This window comes from Bicyclus anynana, chromosome 11, assembly GCF_947172395.1.
Source record: "Bicyclus anynana chromosome 11, ilBicAnyn1.1, whole genome shotgun sequence".
NCBI lineage: Eukaryota > Metazoa > Arthropoda > Insecta > Lepidoptera > Nymphalidae > Bicyclus > Bicyclus anynana.
This window is the reverse complement of record NC_069093.1, coordinates 9,292,185-9,307,994: the sequence shown is the minus strand read 5'-3', so window position 1 is coordinate 9,307,994 and position 15,810 is coordinate 9,292,185. Positions and strand designations below refer to the sequence as shown.

The 15,810-nt window shown below is 34.7% G+C and overlaps 2 protein-coding genes across 7 annotated transcripts in view; both read left to right on the top strand.

Moving 5' to 3' along the window:
- The first annotated feature begins 2,555 nt into the window (after positions 1 to 2,555).
- LOC112052325 (transcription initiation factor TFIID subunit 1) overlaps positions 2,556 to 15,810 on the top strand; it is a 48,019-nt gene continuing 34,764 nt past the window's right edge. Inside the window, exons 1-5 of the mRNA XM_052884503.1 lie at positions 2,556 to 2,930; positions 3,107 to 3,174; positions 4,648 to 4,886; positions 5,567 to 5,681; positions 6,156 to 6,334. Of these exons, the coding sequence (XP_052740463.1) occupies positions 2,711 to 2,930; positions 3,107 to 3,174; positions 4,648 to 4,886; positions 5,567 to 5,681; positions 6,156 to 6,334 (821 nt within the window). The 5' untranslated portion in view covers positions 2,556 to 2,710. The remainder of the gene's footprint in view (positions 2,931 to 3,106; positions 3,175 to 4,647; positions 4,887 to 5,566; positions 5,682 to 6,155; positions 6,335 to 15,810) is intronic.
- LOC128198536 (uncharacterized) lies at positions 7,282 to 9,784 on the top strand. Of its 6 annotated transcripts, none has more exons than XR_008251287.1 (5): positions 7,282 to 7,296; positions 7,640 to 8,425; positions 8,878 to 9,013; positions 9,143 to 9,343; positions 9,423 to 9,784. XR_008251287.1 is itself a non-coding variant. In XM_052884502.1 (2 exons), the coding sequence occupies exons 1-2, from the start codon at positions 9,264 to 9,266 to the stop codon at positions 9,670 to 9,672; spliced, it is 330 nt and encodes a 109-aa protein (XP_052740462.1). In that variant the 5' UTR covers positions 9,166 to 9,263; the 3' UTR covers positions 9,673 to 9,784. The 6 variants fall into 6 exon arrangements, 1 of the variants encoding a protein (XP_052740462.1); XR_008251289.1 differs by lacking the exon at positions 7,282 to 7,296 and adding an exon at positions 7,409 to 7,423 and having other exon boundaries at positions 7,759 to 8,425; XR_008251288.1 differs by lacking the exon at positions 7,282 to 7,296 and adding an exon at positions 7,409 to 7,423.

Genomic DNA, 15,810 nt, shown 5'->3' with positions numbered 1-15,810 from the left:
TGAAAGAATTTTCAAATCGGACCAGTAGTTCCTGAGATTAGCGCGTTCAATCAATCAATCAAACAAACAATCTCTTCAGTTTTATATATTAGTAAAGAAGTATAGATATAGATTAATATACTCTTTGGTTACAATGTCGAATGTTGAGTGCTGCAGTCCCCACTGATATTTTCTGTAGGTATTAATTTTTTATTGAATCAAAAATAGTGAATTTTTATCGAATCAAAAATAGCGACACTTTATTTTTTTTTCTTGTATTGTAAATTCAGCACTTCATGTTTGCCAGCAACTTTGTAACTAGGTACAAAGAGTAGACACAAGTTTAATACCAATTTATAAACCTCGATACACTTCAGTTACATACCTACATTTTTTTCAGTAAGTGTTTTTTTTAATCAGGTCATCTTATTATTAAAGAATAAGGTTTCAAAAGTGGATAAAAAAAATAAGAAAACCAATATTGAACAATGGTTTCACAATATTTGTCAGGACAACATAAATAACAAATTAAACTCTAACGCCACGAGCATAGATAATACACTTGTCCACGAACCGTACGATGGGCGCCATAAATCACAAGTCATTCCCGCCAAATACATTGTAATCTTTGGTTCCCGCCAACCGATCGCTACCCCCATAGATATATAACTACCAGATGTAGCCCTAAAGTGACTTTGGATTCTAGAGCGTGACAGGCTTATGTCACTCGGCTTTTATTAAATAGGGACACGAGATTTTTTTTTGTCACTTTCAGCATGGTCGATTTTTTTGTTTGGCAAACGTCGAATGTTTGATTGATGGTTGACAAACACAACACGTATCCAAGCAGTTATTTAATTTTTAGTAAATTGAGTATTATGTGGTACAACATTGCGGTTACGATATTAATTTATAAGTTATTGTGCTATGGTGGGGTGTTGTATTTTAGGCTGCAAAAGCCGCAGTGAGCGGAAAATCGAAGGAATTACATTTCATTAGTAAGAAACCATAAACTTCTTTGAATGATAATATATAGCCTACATTCGTTGGAATTCGAAGCTAATTGAATGTGATAAGCGTTAACTAGAGTATCTTCAATGGCAATATTTCGTATTTCGCTATATTTCAAAACCTAACCTTTTCCTTATTTACTACAAATGTGACCATGTCCCACCTATTAAACTACCACTAAAATTGGTAAGACGCTGTAACTAATTCTTAATAAAGTAAAGATTACACTCTTTACCACGAGTCTAAGATGTATGGCAACATTTTGTTATGATGGCTAAACGTGTGCTATTAATCTATACTAATATTATAAAGCTGAAGAGTTTGTTTGTTTGTTTGTTTGATTGAACGCGCTAATCTCAGGAACTACTGGTCTGATTTGAAAAAATCTTTCGGTGTTAGATAGCCCATTTATCGAGGAAGGCTATAGGCTATTTTTTATCCCCATATTCCTACGGGAACGGGAACCACGAGGGTGAAACCGCGCGGCGTCAGCTAGTATTTAATACTAGAGGATATGCTCGATTTCCCCCGCATAAGTAGTTCCCGTTCCCGTAGGAATTTTGGGATAAATAGCCTATGTGTTATTATAGGTTATTTGTGTGCCAAAATTTGGGGAAATCTGTTTAGTAGTATTTGCTGAAAGATTACAACAAACACACACTCACGAACTTTCACATCTTTAGTATCAAGAAAGATTAGCTGAAAGTTTAAAAGCCTGTGCTCCTACCATAGGTAAGAATTGTAGGCAATGGACTGATATCATGTTATGATTTAAGTTATCACCGAAAACACAATTAAATTATACAAAGTTCTTTTATTATCTGAAAGAATCTTACTTTTTAATATATCTGATCCTATTTATCGTAGTAGGACTTCATTTAATTATATTTGCAGATTACCCCAAAAACGTGTAAATAAATGTGTATGGCAACATTTTGTTATGTAATTTATGAATGCAAGTGTAGTGTACATAATAATATAATACACACGCACACTTATAACCTTACATAAGGCTGTCTCACGGGCGGCCACGCGATGGCTACGTCTAGTTGTTCTAAGTCTATGGCTACCCCTCTTTAACGGCCTACTCTTTATGGGAACAAGTCGCGCCACCTAGCGACGGCACGAGACAACACGAGATCGAGCGACGTCATATCCGTCTCAGACTATTATTTCCTTTATTATAAAAATAGTAATATAATCTTTTATCTATGGTATCTATGAATGAATAAAATACAACTGTACTATTATAAGTACTGAAATTTCAAGAATGACTGCCAAATGGAAACAGAAATAGAAACATAACAGAATTCTACCGAATCGTAATGGGGTTGGCCCATAGATTTATAACTACCAGTCTTCATATAATGAACTGATTTAGACAATACCAATGTAAAGTTACGATTGATCGTGGATCGTAGCCGATCGTATGAACTTTACGATCAATGAACTCCGTTAGACAATAAGGCCCCAGATGTAGCCACCAAAACACCACTTTGACAGTTGCCAACTTGATAGGGAAACCACAGGGAAACGCAAGTCTTGTTGTAATTGACATGACATTGACAATGACATTTGACACTTTAAAAATGGTGCTGCTGCAGTGTTGAGCTAAATGACGCTTTGTGTTATTTTTATAGTTTTGTTTAATTTTCTTTTCTGTTAGTTAAATGTGTAGCTGTGTAAATACCACACATTAATTAGGTGTTGTTCGTCAAATATGTGCGACAGTGATGATCCGAACGACCACAGTAGGTCCGGCATGGACCTCACTGGGTTTCTGTTTGGAAATATAGATGAAAGCGGCCAACTTGAGGATGATGGACTATTGGACGGGGACTCTAAGCGTATGCTATCCTCTCTGACCCGCTTGGGCCTTGGTTCTATGTTATCAGAGGTATTGGAAGAGGAAGAACCGGATCAGGTTGACGAAGAGAAAGGTAAAGATTGAAATATTCACCTAAGTTATTGAGTACCTATGCTTTACTTGTAGAGTATTCTTTAGAGAGTCTAGATTACGGAATTATCTCAATAAGTTAATGAATAAGATCTCTAGAGTAATTGGGCACTCTCACTAAAAGTTATGTGAATGAATACAAAAATACTTAAATTTCAGATTACGCACAAAAAAGCCCATCTGCTGTTGATTTCTTTGATATTGATGATGCGGCAGAGGAAGAAAAGGTAAACATAATATGCACCAAGGTACACATTACAATAATAACAGACATATTCTAACTTGTATGTTTTTCAATAAACTAATAGTTTTGTCTATGTTTTTTATTTTTTAATTATTTCTTATCAGTTTTTAGAAATGACTTACTGGGCCTGCAATTATTTCTGTACAGTGAATTAACTTATGAAATTCAAACACTTCAAATTGTGTTGATAATATTTTTTTTAAGGCTGGAATTGTGCATTCACATATACAGGTGTAGTAAAAAAAATACTATAAAAATGCCATCTATACTATCAATATTGTAATATTACAGAATTCAATCTGATTGTTTACATGAAATCAGTGTGATAGATGACATTGATACTTCATGGATACATTATAAGGCATTGTGTTGGTATTTTACAATTTTCTTTGTTTAAGTAAGTGGTTCTAAAGCCCAATTACAAAGACATTATGATACATTCCAATTTAACAATTCAAATAAATATAGGTGTATATCATTCTCCAAAAAAAGATTGCACATAAATCTAATCTAACTTCTAAACTAAGTTATTGACATTAAAATAAGAATTTTTATTGAACATGAAAAATAACAAATTTTACTTAATTGGGTTAATATACTTGAGCAAAAATGTTATTAAAATTTAGTTTTTTGTTCATCCTGTAAAGTAACATTTATGGCTTTTTACGACCTTTCTACCCCAAGCTATATTATAACTGTTGTTAAAGTTGCAACATTTCTTGATATTCCTAATTTGCCAATAAGCTTATTAATAAATACAGCTATGAATATTTCTTTGGACTTTGAGGCACATAGCCTAGTATAAAGCACAGTTGTACTAATTTGGTAGGCAAAAGCAGTGGCATAACTATAGGGTGTCAGGGCTTGCACAATGCCATGGATACACTCAAGCACCTCAGCCTGTGAAGCGGTGAGCTCAGAAGTTATCTAACAATAAAAATAATATATGTGAGGATTTTTCTGGTTAAGTTAAGTTAAGCCACTGGGCAAAAGTAATAGTGTCAATGAATTCATCTCACAAAACTAGTTGATCTCACTTTATAGACTAAGAGACTCACCAGAACATAAATAAATAAGATCGGGGACTAGCTAAGCTACAAATTAATTCTCTTTCTACAGCCACTAAAGCTTCAAATAAATTGTATAAAAAAAATTGCACTTTATATTTTGACGGTTGAAGTTCTGAAAGGTGATTTTAGGAGTTACACTAAAAAGGTAGTGTATTCTACCTATTATGGTATTTTACACAAGACATGGTCAACTACCAACATAGAGAGTATTTTGTCAGACCTGGGTAACGTCGCATGATAGCAAAATAAATAAATTATTAAATATTCATGATGAGCTTCCAGAAAGTACTGCCTGCTCTATCCAATGGTCAACTAGTTTTGTGACCTTTGAAAATTGTGCATTAAACATTACAGCTAACTATTTGTTTTTGTGTTAACACCAAAAGGAGGTAGAGAGCAATGTAGAGTCTAACATAAGGGAAACTGAGTCTGATTCAAGAAATGAGACAGTTATCCAAGAGAATGTACGGGATGTAGATACTATAAGCGATTGTCCACAGACTGATGTGAAAGATAGCTGGAAAGACGATTATGAGAATGAAACAGAACGACGTAACAATGACGAAGGATATGAAGGGGACATGGAAGGCGATGGTGGACTTATGCCACCACCATCTACTGTGCCGTAAGTAATTTATCAATTGTAATCATCATTATTAATATCAACCCATATTTGGCTCACTGCTGAGCTTGAGTCTCCTCTCAGAATGTGAGGGGTTAGGCCAATAGTCCACCACGCTGACCCAATACGGATTGGCAGACATGCGGAGAATTAGGAAAATTCTCTAGTATGCAGGTTTCCTCACGATGTTTTGCCTTCACCGTGTGAGACACGTGATACATAATTTTACCGAGTTGAAAGTTTACATCGAGCTTCACGCGGACGAAGTCGCGGGCGCCCGCTAGTTATTGATAAAATTTTAGCATCAAACTTCAAAGCAAAGTATATTTTAAGTAGTAGAGATTAGGTCCAGTTTAATTCGAAGTAGTTTTAAATTTTATTCAATCTTTATCAATATGGGGAGTAATATCTCATATATACGATAAATAAAATACTTGAGTTCGTGATAACGTGTATTAGCTTTGTAGCTAGTAAAACACTGTTACATTTTTATCAGCCTACCTCCAACTTACTGTACTTTTTTTCAAAACTTTATATTATACACAGTCTATAAACAGAGCACCGCTTTATAGGGAAGGAATACGTCATAATGAAAAAAAATCACCAATAAGTTATATTATATCTACTCATATTTACCACTTACAGTACAGTGAAGATTTAGTAACTTTTTTTTTGTGTTTTAGGAAACCTAAAACTGACAAGTGTAAGAAATTGGATACTCCATTGGCAGCCATGCTGCCCTCTAAATATGCAAATGTTGACGTCACAGAATTGTTTCCAGACTTCAGACCTGATAAAGTGAGTTTCACATTTTTACTGTTAATTATCGTAAGCAAGCCAGATGTATGAGTAGGTATGTACCTATATAAAATAAGCTTAAAAAGTAAGTAGTAAAAGTTTGGACTGTGGTTGTTTTGGGATTTAGCAAATTTCAAGGGTCGATCCAATTGTTTTCTAGATATTAAGAGAAATCATGTCCACAGTCGCCAAATACAGCTTCATGACAACACTTTACTAGAGATTCTTGAAGTGTTGCCATGGTTGCCGTTAATGATGTTAGAAAAAAAAGAGGTAGATAGGTGATTAATGATTATACAAGTGATTGGGGAGGCCGCCATATTGTAATGACGTTTCTCAGCTAGTCATATATTGTCATCAGAACTCAGAGCGTGTGCAAAGTTTCATTCTAATTGAAGACCGGGAAGTGGGTCAAATTAGGATTCCAAGATTTTCTTATATACATAGTTACAAGTGAAGCTAATACATTTCCAGGTATTGTTATTCACGCGTTTGTTCGGGCCGGGCAAACTTTCCAGCCTGCCTCAGATCTGGCGCGGCGTGAAGAGACGCCGGCGCCGCAAGCGGAGCGGCAGTGCTGGCAGTGACACCCCGCAGGCCCCCGATTTGCAGGAGGTTCAATATGCAAGCGATGACGAAGAGAAATTTCTCAAGTAAGTAGTCAGCCGTGATAGCCCAGTAGATATGACCTCGGCCTCCGATTCGGGAGGGTTCGAATCCAGTCCGGGGCATGCATCTCTGCACTTTTCAGTTATGTGCAATTGTGCATATTAAGAAATTAATAAATATCACGTGTCTCAAACGGTAAAGGAAAAACATCGGGAGGAAACCTGGGTACCTGAAAATTTTCTTAATTCTTTATGTGTGTGAAGTCTGCCAATCTACTATTGGCCTAACCCCTCTCATTCTGAAAGGAGGGTCGTGCTCAGCAGTGAGTCCAATATGGGTTGATAACGAAGTATTCATTAAATTTATAAGTATCATCATTAAATTATTTCCCTACTTTGTTGTGGGCTCTTCTCAGATCAAGGCACGTTTGGTATCCTCATATCTTTAATTTTAAGTTGTCAACCAAATGAGCAATGCACCATGGTTCTGTGTATCAAAACCGTGAAAGTGGAAATCTAACAGTGTAGCAGAATTTATAAACAGCAATTGGATCACCACCTAAATCCACTGGCATTTCAGCTCATTATAGTAGACCATCTTAAACGCCCGAAAGGAAAAATAATCTTGGACCCTACATCGTTTAATCTAACCTAAAACCCATCTGCTCATAGTTCATCATATCAGCCGATGGACGCCCACTGCAGGACATAGGCCTTTTGTAGGAACTTCCAAACACCACAATACTGAGCCACCTGCATCCAGCGAATCCCTGCGACTCGCTTGATGTTGTCAGTCCACCTGCAGGGTCATTATGTAACTCGGTGAACGCTTTAAAATCACAGTCACGACAACAAATGACAGCGATTTTTCGTTTTTGCGATCATGTAACACACATCTCCCACCGAAATGACGTCATCTTGGATCGTTCTCTGTCACGGTCACTTGTAGGGATTTATCCAAGTTATAACGCAGTTTTTACGTATCGATAGTCAGTTTAAGCGATTATGTAAGCATTATGATCATAGAACTGGGTGACACAGAAGTTGTCAAAGTCAATCGCTATAGAAACTAATACCGAGCAGTGTTTTAATAAAGTTTACTTGACGCCTGTGATTCAATAATTACAAATAAAAGTACTTTTAGGATTTTTTTTAATTTTGTACTATACCTTGTAAGTAAGGTATTAGTTTGTAAGTCAATAAAATCAGAATTAGAAAAGTTTTTCATGTAAAATATGACGAAAGTTGAGAATATATAGTAGGTACCTACCTACATACTTATTTCATAAAGCAGAATTACAGTTTTAGAGTTAGTTGAAGTGAATTTAATTAATTGTGTTATTTTTGTAGTGTTTACCGACATTGCCATGTACAATACAATGCATGTAGCATTTGTATTGTACGCGGAAACGGAACGAAAAAGATGTCTTTGTCGAGTTCATTGCAAAACTTTCGTGTCGCGAAACCAGCAGGTTTTAGAAGAAATACAAAGTCTTCGAACAACTGCTGTTCGCAATGAATTAGAGATAAGTAAGTTATATGAATGAATGAAGGAATTTTCTTCATTCTCTGCGTTGAGCAAGTGACGTGGACTATGGGCCTAACCCCTCTCATTCTGAGAGGAGACTCGAGCTCAGCAGTGAGCCGAATATGGTATTTTTATATGGTGAGCTTCCATCATAGGATAAGTTGGTTTAAGATTTGGAGTAGGCTTATTCAGTACTAGCAGACACACCATAGTTTGACCGGTGTAGTTCCCGTTCCTGTGGGAATATGGGGTAGCACAGAGTAATACGGGCTATATTTTATATAGCCTATATTACTCTGTGCTGTAGCTTACCAATGGTGAAAGATTTTTTATAATCAGTCCAGTAGTATTTGTGTTAGATTGTAAGAAACAAATAATAAGATCGGTCACTGTCATCCTAAGAACCTAAATTAAACCATTGAATATTATTTACAGGTCTTGGCAGCTTTAAACTTTTATGCCAATGGATCATACAAATGGCTTTGTGATGGCTAAGGCATCTTTTAGCAAATGCCTACATGAAGTCGCTGGCGCTCCTGAATACCCCAGCTGTTTAAAAAAAATGTGTTAAGTTCCCTTTGCATTAAACACAAAATCATTATAAATAAGTAAGTATGAAACTAACTTATAGCACAGTATGAAACTAACATAACCTATTCATTATATTTTTAGTTTTTTTTTTCTAAGACTCAACTAATTTGTGTTCACTACCACACTGAATCTTTCATAGGTTGATTTTGCATAAAAACTTATTTGCAAAATGAGATTGATTATTGATTGAGATTAATAAATAATACACAGAGTGCTTATTCATATCACAGGATGTTACTGTAAATAGACATATACCCAGGTGCTTAATCTAGATTAACATCTACTTACAGATTTATGAAAAAATTTGGATTGCCCGGGTATTACGGCGCATTGATTGCACCCATGTGACAATAGTTCGGCCTACAAGCCAAGAGCTACTAGGAGGCTAACAATTAGAATTGAATAAAAGCATGGTACCTCCTTTTATTTAAACATTAACTTATTTATATATTGTCAATTAATATTTCAGATATGTGATGCCAATCTAATAATAACATAGTGGATGCTCAATTTGGTGGTGCATCTTATGACTTGTACATATGGAACCAGTGCAATAAGACCACTTGAGGAAAACCTGCCCAATAGGGACCGCTGTTGGTCGTTAGGTAAGCTGTTGCTTAGGTATAACTGTCAGTTAATGAAACTACAGGATCCAAATATAAATTATATATAACTGTTACTTTTATGTAGGCAAAATACATAATACATTGCAATACACACTTCAATTCTTTCAGGTGACCAATGTTTGCATGATGACCCCCATCTTGGGAGCTGCTCCTAGATCCCATGAAGATATGCACAACATTGCTGTGTCAGAAATACGGTGGAGCCTTGTAGTTGGGTGCATATTGTAAAATGTTTCCTCACTCCAAAACCATGAACTCTGGTTTCCTAAACCCTCAAGCTATGCAGCCGAAGGAGGAGACTTATCACAGGTCAGTATATTATATACCTACTTTATAAGAACTTGTTGGGCAGTACCATGTATACCTACATTATGATTTATTTTTCTAGGAGAATCACTAATAATTTTGAAGAAGTGAAGAGCTTAACAATGTTTCAACCAACACCTAAAGAAGCTTTCACTTGGCTGTTAGATCAAGGGCTGGATACAGAAAACAGTAATCCTTGTGATGGCAGTATTGTCCAAGGATTCCTCACTCAAAACCATGATAACAAGTTGCTAGAACCCTCAAGCTATGCAGACAAAGGACTGGATATATTTTTTCGTGACCAAGCCTTCTGTATAATTATTTATACTTAAACCATACAAAGCACTATCTAGCCCCAAAGTAGGCATACAGAGTAGCTTGTGTTGTGGGTACTAAGATAGTTGATATTATAATATTCATTTACATTTATATACTACCTATAAATACTTATATAATGTATAAATACACACACACTGGAAAAAACCCATGCTCTTCACACAAATATTTTCCAGGTGTGGGAATCGAACCCATGACCGTGGATGCAGGAGCACTACTTACTGCGCCACGCGTATGTGTTTTTATTTTGAAGCAAATTATTAAAGTTGATAATTCAAATTATAGTCATGTTTTTAATTAATCTATAATTAATTTTTAATTTACATTTTTGTTAAATATTTACCTATACTTCAGTCTATTTTTGTTAGAGTGGGTACCTATATGTGTAAGTAGGGTCGTTTCTTGATTAAATTAAACTAAAGAATGAAAGATATATATTATAACAAAATTTGTCAACAACAATATATCAAGTCTGAATAAAAAATACCAACACAAGTAAATATATTTTTTATTTTTAAGTAATAGATGTTACACAAATATAGAACTACCTGGCCCTACCTGCTTAACATTAAACAACATTGTTTTTAATCAAATCATTATTTATTTATTTCCTACAATGTGGTAGGCACATGTTTTGTTCTTAAAATTATTGAATTGTATAGATAAACAACTAATGTAGTATTCAATTTTTTCTTTTACAATTACTTAAATAATCATCATCATCATCATCATCATCATCATCATTATAAACACATATTCGGCTCACTGCTGAGCTCGAGTCTCCCCCAGTAAGAGGGGTTAGTGCCTACCCGCACTCGGGAGACCCCGCACTGGAAAGCGTGGTTGGTCGGTTGTTTGGATGTTCGCGGCTCAAGGTCGTTGTGCTTGGAGGTCCATGTAAGAGGCCTATGTCCAGCAGTGGACGTTTATCGGCTGATAAGGTAAGGGAAGGCCAATGCCTAACCCCTCTCATTCTGACAGGAGCCGAATATGGGCCAGCATATTTGGATTACATTGGCAGACATCACATATGCAGAGAATTAAGAGAATTCTCTGGTATGCAGGTTTCCTCACGATGTTTTCCTTCACTGTTTGAGACACGTGATATTTAGTTTCTTAAAATGCACACAACTGAAAAGTTGGAGGTGCGTGCCCCGGAACGGGTTCGAACATTCACTGGGCTATTAGGGATAATAATAATAGTTAAATAATATTTCCTCCTAATAATAGATAATAAAACATATTTTGATGTGCAATTTTACAATAAAATTTTTATCTAATACTATGTAATACTGAAATTAACCAAATGATAATAATCATATTCTTTATATACAGTGATGTCATAATTAACTATATTAAATTAAAATGAAATTATATTTGACAATTTTCTCTCATATGCAATGTCATTATTGATAATAATCTTATAAAAAATCTGTTCATTAAATGTTTGTTTAATTCTTTCTTCATGAATCGTTCATAGAGATGAAGGATTCAGAATCACCAATTTTTTCAAGGTGTTTTGCACCTCAATGGTGACCAGCGACATGGAGACTTCCATAGTCAGTCCCTGGCACTCAAAGTTTAGAGCCCACATCTTCATGTTGATCTGAAATGTAGAAAATATTTTTTTATTACATGAACTACATATGCCCCCGGTTTCTTTAAGTAAAATCAAAAAATCAAAATCAAAAATCATTTATTTCAAGTAGGCTCAGTTTACAAGCACTTTTGACACGTCAGTTGACTATTTGTAAAGATTCTACCACCGGTTCGGAAGGCAGGTTCTGCTGAGAAGATACCGGCAAGAAACTCAACAGTTGCTCTTTTGAAAAAGTCATACAGTATTACAATTTACATTTGATAACAATTAAATTACAATTTCTTATAGTTTTATTTCCTGTGTGAAGGTGGAAGCTGATCCAATGGCCTCCAAGCACCTTTGTCGTTAAGGAACTCATCAATAGTGTAGTAACCTCGACTAAGTAAATGTTTTTTAACACATTGCTTAAAGTTGTGCATTGGCAAGTCCATCACAGTCTTGGGGATCTTGTTATAGAAGAGTACACCCAAACCCACAAAAGATTTTTTAACTCTTTGGAGACGATATGCAGAAATAACTAACTTATGCCCGTGTCTAGTAAGACGTGGGTTTAGATCTCCTTTTCGTTTGTACAAATTAATATTTTGTCTCACATAAACTATACTGTTATATATATACTGACAGGCTACTGTTAAAATGCCTATTTCTTTAAACTTTTGACGAAGGGACTCGCGTGATTTTAGTTGATATATTGCTCGAATTGCTCTTTTTTGAAGTACAAATATAGAATGTATATCAGCAGCCTTGCCCCACAACAAAATACCGTAAGACATTACGCTGTGAAAGTACGCAAAATAAACAAGTCTAGCTGTATCAACATCAGTAAACTGTCTTATTTTTCTCACTGCAAAAGCAGCTGAGCTGAGTTTACCTGACAGTTTTTCTATATGAGCACCCCACTGAAGTTTAGAATCCAAGGTCACTCCCAGGAAAACTGTGGAATTCTCTATTTCTAGTGTTTCACCATTGATCATTATAGACTTATCTAATTTTATAACATTTGGTAATGAAAACTCAATACATTTAGTTTTCTTTGCATTTAAAAGTAAGTTGTTAACAGTGAACCAATGCGACACATGCGATATGGCACGGTTTACATCGTCGGAATTATCTTTACTTCTGTCACTCTTAAAAATTAGGGATGTGTCGTCAGCAAACAGTACTATCTCACAGATGCCGCTAACATGGTGTGGTAAATCGTTTATGTACACTAGGAATAGAAAAGGACCCAGAATTGAACCCTGTGGGACGCCCATTGTGTTAGAAAAACCGCGAGACTTTGAATCATTTATGCATACCTTTTGTGTTCTATCACTAAGATAAGAGGCGATGAGATCAAGTGCAACACTTTTTATGCCATAGTGGCTTAACTTAAGTAAAAGAATGTTATGGTCAACACAATCGAATGCTTTGGCCAAATCACAAAATACACCAATAGCATTCTTAGCATTTTCCCATGCATCATATATATGTTTTAAAAGTTTAGCACCTGCATCAGTTGTACTGCGACCTTTAGTAAAACCATACTGTTCAGGGTGAAATAAATTATTTAAATTAAAATGACTTAAAAGTTGATTTAAAATGATTTTTTCAAAAACCTTACTAAGTGTTGGCAGTATTGTAATTGGTCTATAATTATTAACATCAGTTTTGTCACCTGATTTAAAAAGTGGTAACAGTTTGCCATGTTTCATTAGGTTCGGAAAGATACCCAAATCCACGCATTCATTAAAAATAATAGCTAAGTGGGGAGCAATTACATCAATTATATTAGATATTACTTTCACTGACATGCCCCACAGATCTCCGGTTCTTTTTAATTTTAACAAATTGAAAGATTTTTTAATGTCTGATACAGTTATGTGGTGAAATTCAAAAAGAACGTTGCACTCTTTAACATTGCCTCTTAATAGTCTCTGGGCTTCCGTAGCAGACGAATCTAGTGAATCAGTTAACAAGATAGGAACATTCTGGAAAAAATCTTCAAAGGCATTAACAACCTCGATATCAGTGTTTACCTTTTTGTCATTGACAATTAATTCAAAACTGATATCCCGCGGTTTGATTTTTCCTGATTCTCTATTAATTATATTCCAGGTGGTTTGTATCTTGTTCTCAGACTCAATTATTTTCTGTTTGATGTGTAACGATTTCGCAAGAATACAAACACGTTTGAAAATTTTTGAGTAACTTTTGACATAATCTAAATAAGTTCGCGTTTGAGTATATTGTTTTTGCTCGTACAACTCGTACAGTTTGTCTCTACTTTTGTAAATGCCTACAGTAGCCCATTCGCTAAACTTTAATTTTTGGCTAGTATTAATGCGTTTAAAGTTAAAAATTTTACTAAACTCTCTGTCTATTGTCTTGAAAAGTGTACCAAAGAGCATGTCTGGATGATTATTTTCAAATGCAAGACTTGGAATTTTAGAAATAATTGTGTTTTTGAATCGCTTTAATTTACTTTCAGTTATTGGCCTACACTTTACCCATTGATTGCTATTGGTTTTATTATTTAAGATAGTAATTATTTGACCACTATGATCAGAGCTTAATTTATTTATTATCTTCTTTCTCTCAAGCACACAATTATAAAATATATTATCCAGACAGGTACCTGAAGTTGCGGTTATCCTAGTAGGTTCGTTAAAAGCATGCATCAAATCAAAACATTTAAATAAGTTAAGAAATCTAACAGATTTTGAGTTTTCTGTTAGAATATCAACATTAAAATCGCCGCAAATCAGTATTTGTTTGGAAGATGTGCACAAAGTAGATCTTATTCCTGTGGGAATATTGAGATAAGAAATGGCCTATGTATTATATCTTGATTAAGAGTTTATATAAATGACAAATCTAGGGGGGGGGTTAATTGATATATTTATACCTCAGGTATATTACTTGGTTCTACAATATATTTCTGTGAGATGGTGATAACAAAAATAATACTTTGTTGTATTTATGTTGAGCTTCTTTTCAGACGAAGAATGTTTGTGATCCTTTAGTTTCAAGTTAATGAATATTGTTATCATAAACAATACATTATTGTAAATGATAACAATATTCATTATATGTGATATTTAACAAATCAAAATGATGATATTTAACAAATCAAAATGTGCAATATTTATTAAGCTGAACATGTACATAATAAAAGAAAATATAAAGTACAAATTATTATTTGAATTAGCAATTATTATCATTAAGAATTACATACACTGGATTAGGTAATACTATTCGTTCATTCATGATTAGACCAATAGTCCACCACACTGACCCAAAGCGGATTAGCAGACTTCACATAAGCAGAGAATTAAGAGAATTATCTGGTATGCAGGTTTCCTCACGATGTTTTCCTTCACCATTTGATACATGTGATATTTAATATCTTAAAATGTACACAACTGAAAAGTTGGAGCTGCATGCCCCGGACTGGATACAAACCCACACCCTCTGGAATCTGAGGCAGAGGTTACATCCACTGGGCTATTGCTGTGCTTATGGACCTATATCCCTGGCAAACCCTCTAGTCTATACTCTGCAGCAACTGGGCTTTTATGGGATTAAACTGAGCTCTTTTGTTTTTTGATTTGCCTTATATTTTATCCAGTTTTGTAGGAGATACATATACTTGTAGGATTTAACTTAACTATATATTGTAATTGAAATTTGAATTAATTATTTTAAGTGGCTAGCCTCAATCATCATAAAAAAATTACTAATCAAGGTAGGATTTTATATTTAGCCTTAATGTAACTAAAACAAAAACCTACAAATACAAACAATTCTAATACATCTGCATAAAAAGACAAAGTTTGATTTTGATTATTCGTGTTGTACTTAATGCTTAGAACTTAAAGGTTACATGGTGCAGGTATAGTTGTGGTTTCAATAGGCTTCTTAATGCAATATGCTAGTCACAAAACCAAGTATTATGTTAAGCTTAAAATAGAAAATTATGAATTTCAATTGAATATAATTACTATCTGATGCTTGACGGTTCCACCTGCATAGTTCCCACTCCCTTGGGACTATAGGGATAAAATATAGCCTATTACACTCACAAGTTATGTGACTTTCTGTTGGTGAAAGAATTTTCAAAATCGGTTTAGTAGATAAAAAGATAATAGATAAATATACTTTATTTGCACACCACAAAGACAAAAACAAGTGAAATAAAAAACAAATTAGGAAGAGATCAGCATACAAAAGGCGGCCTTATCGCTAAGATCCAGAGATTACCCCCTACAATATCAAAAATTTCCTCTCATCCTCTTTAAAATAATAATATAGAATATAGATATGTGATAACTTACACAACGCCACTGGCAGACGCGAACACGGAAGGTTTATTTAGTAGCCTGACTTTCCAAAGGCCCTCCAAAACAACCCATCGCCAAGTTTGGGTGGCACTCTGCAATCTCCAATTAGAGTTCCAATTGGCGATCATTGAGTTTCCCGGACATCTTTAGTTGCAAGCGATAAACTTTAATATACAAAACACTATAAAATATACTTTACATATTATCACAAC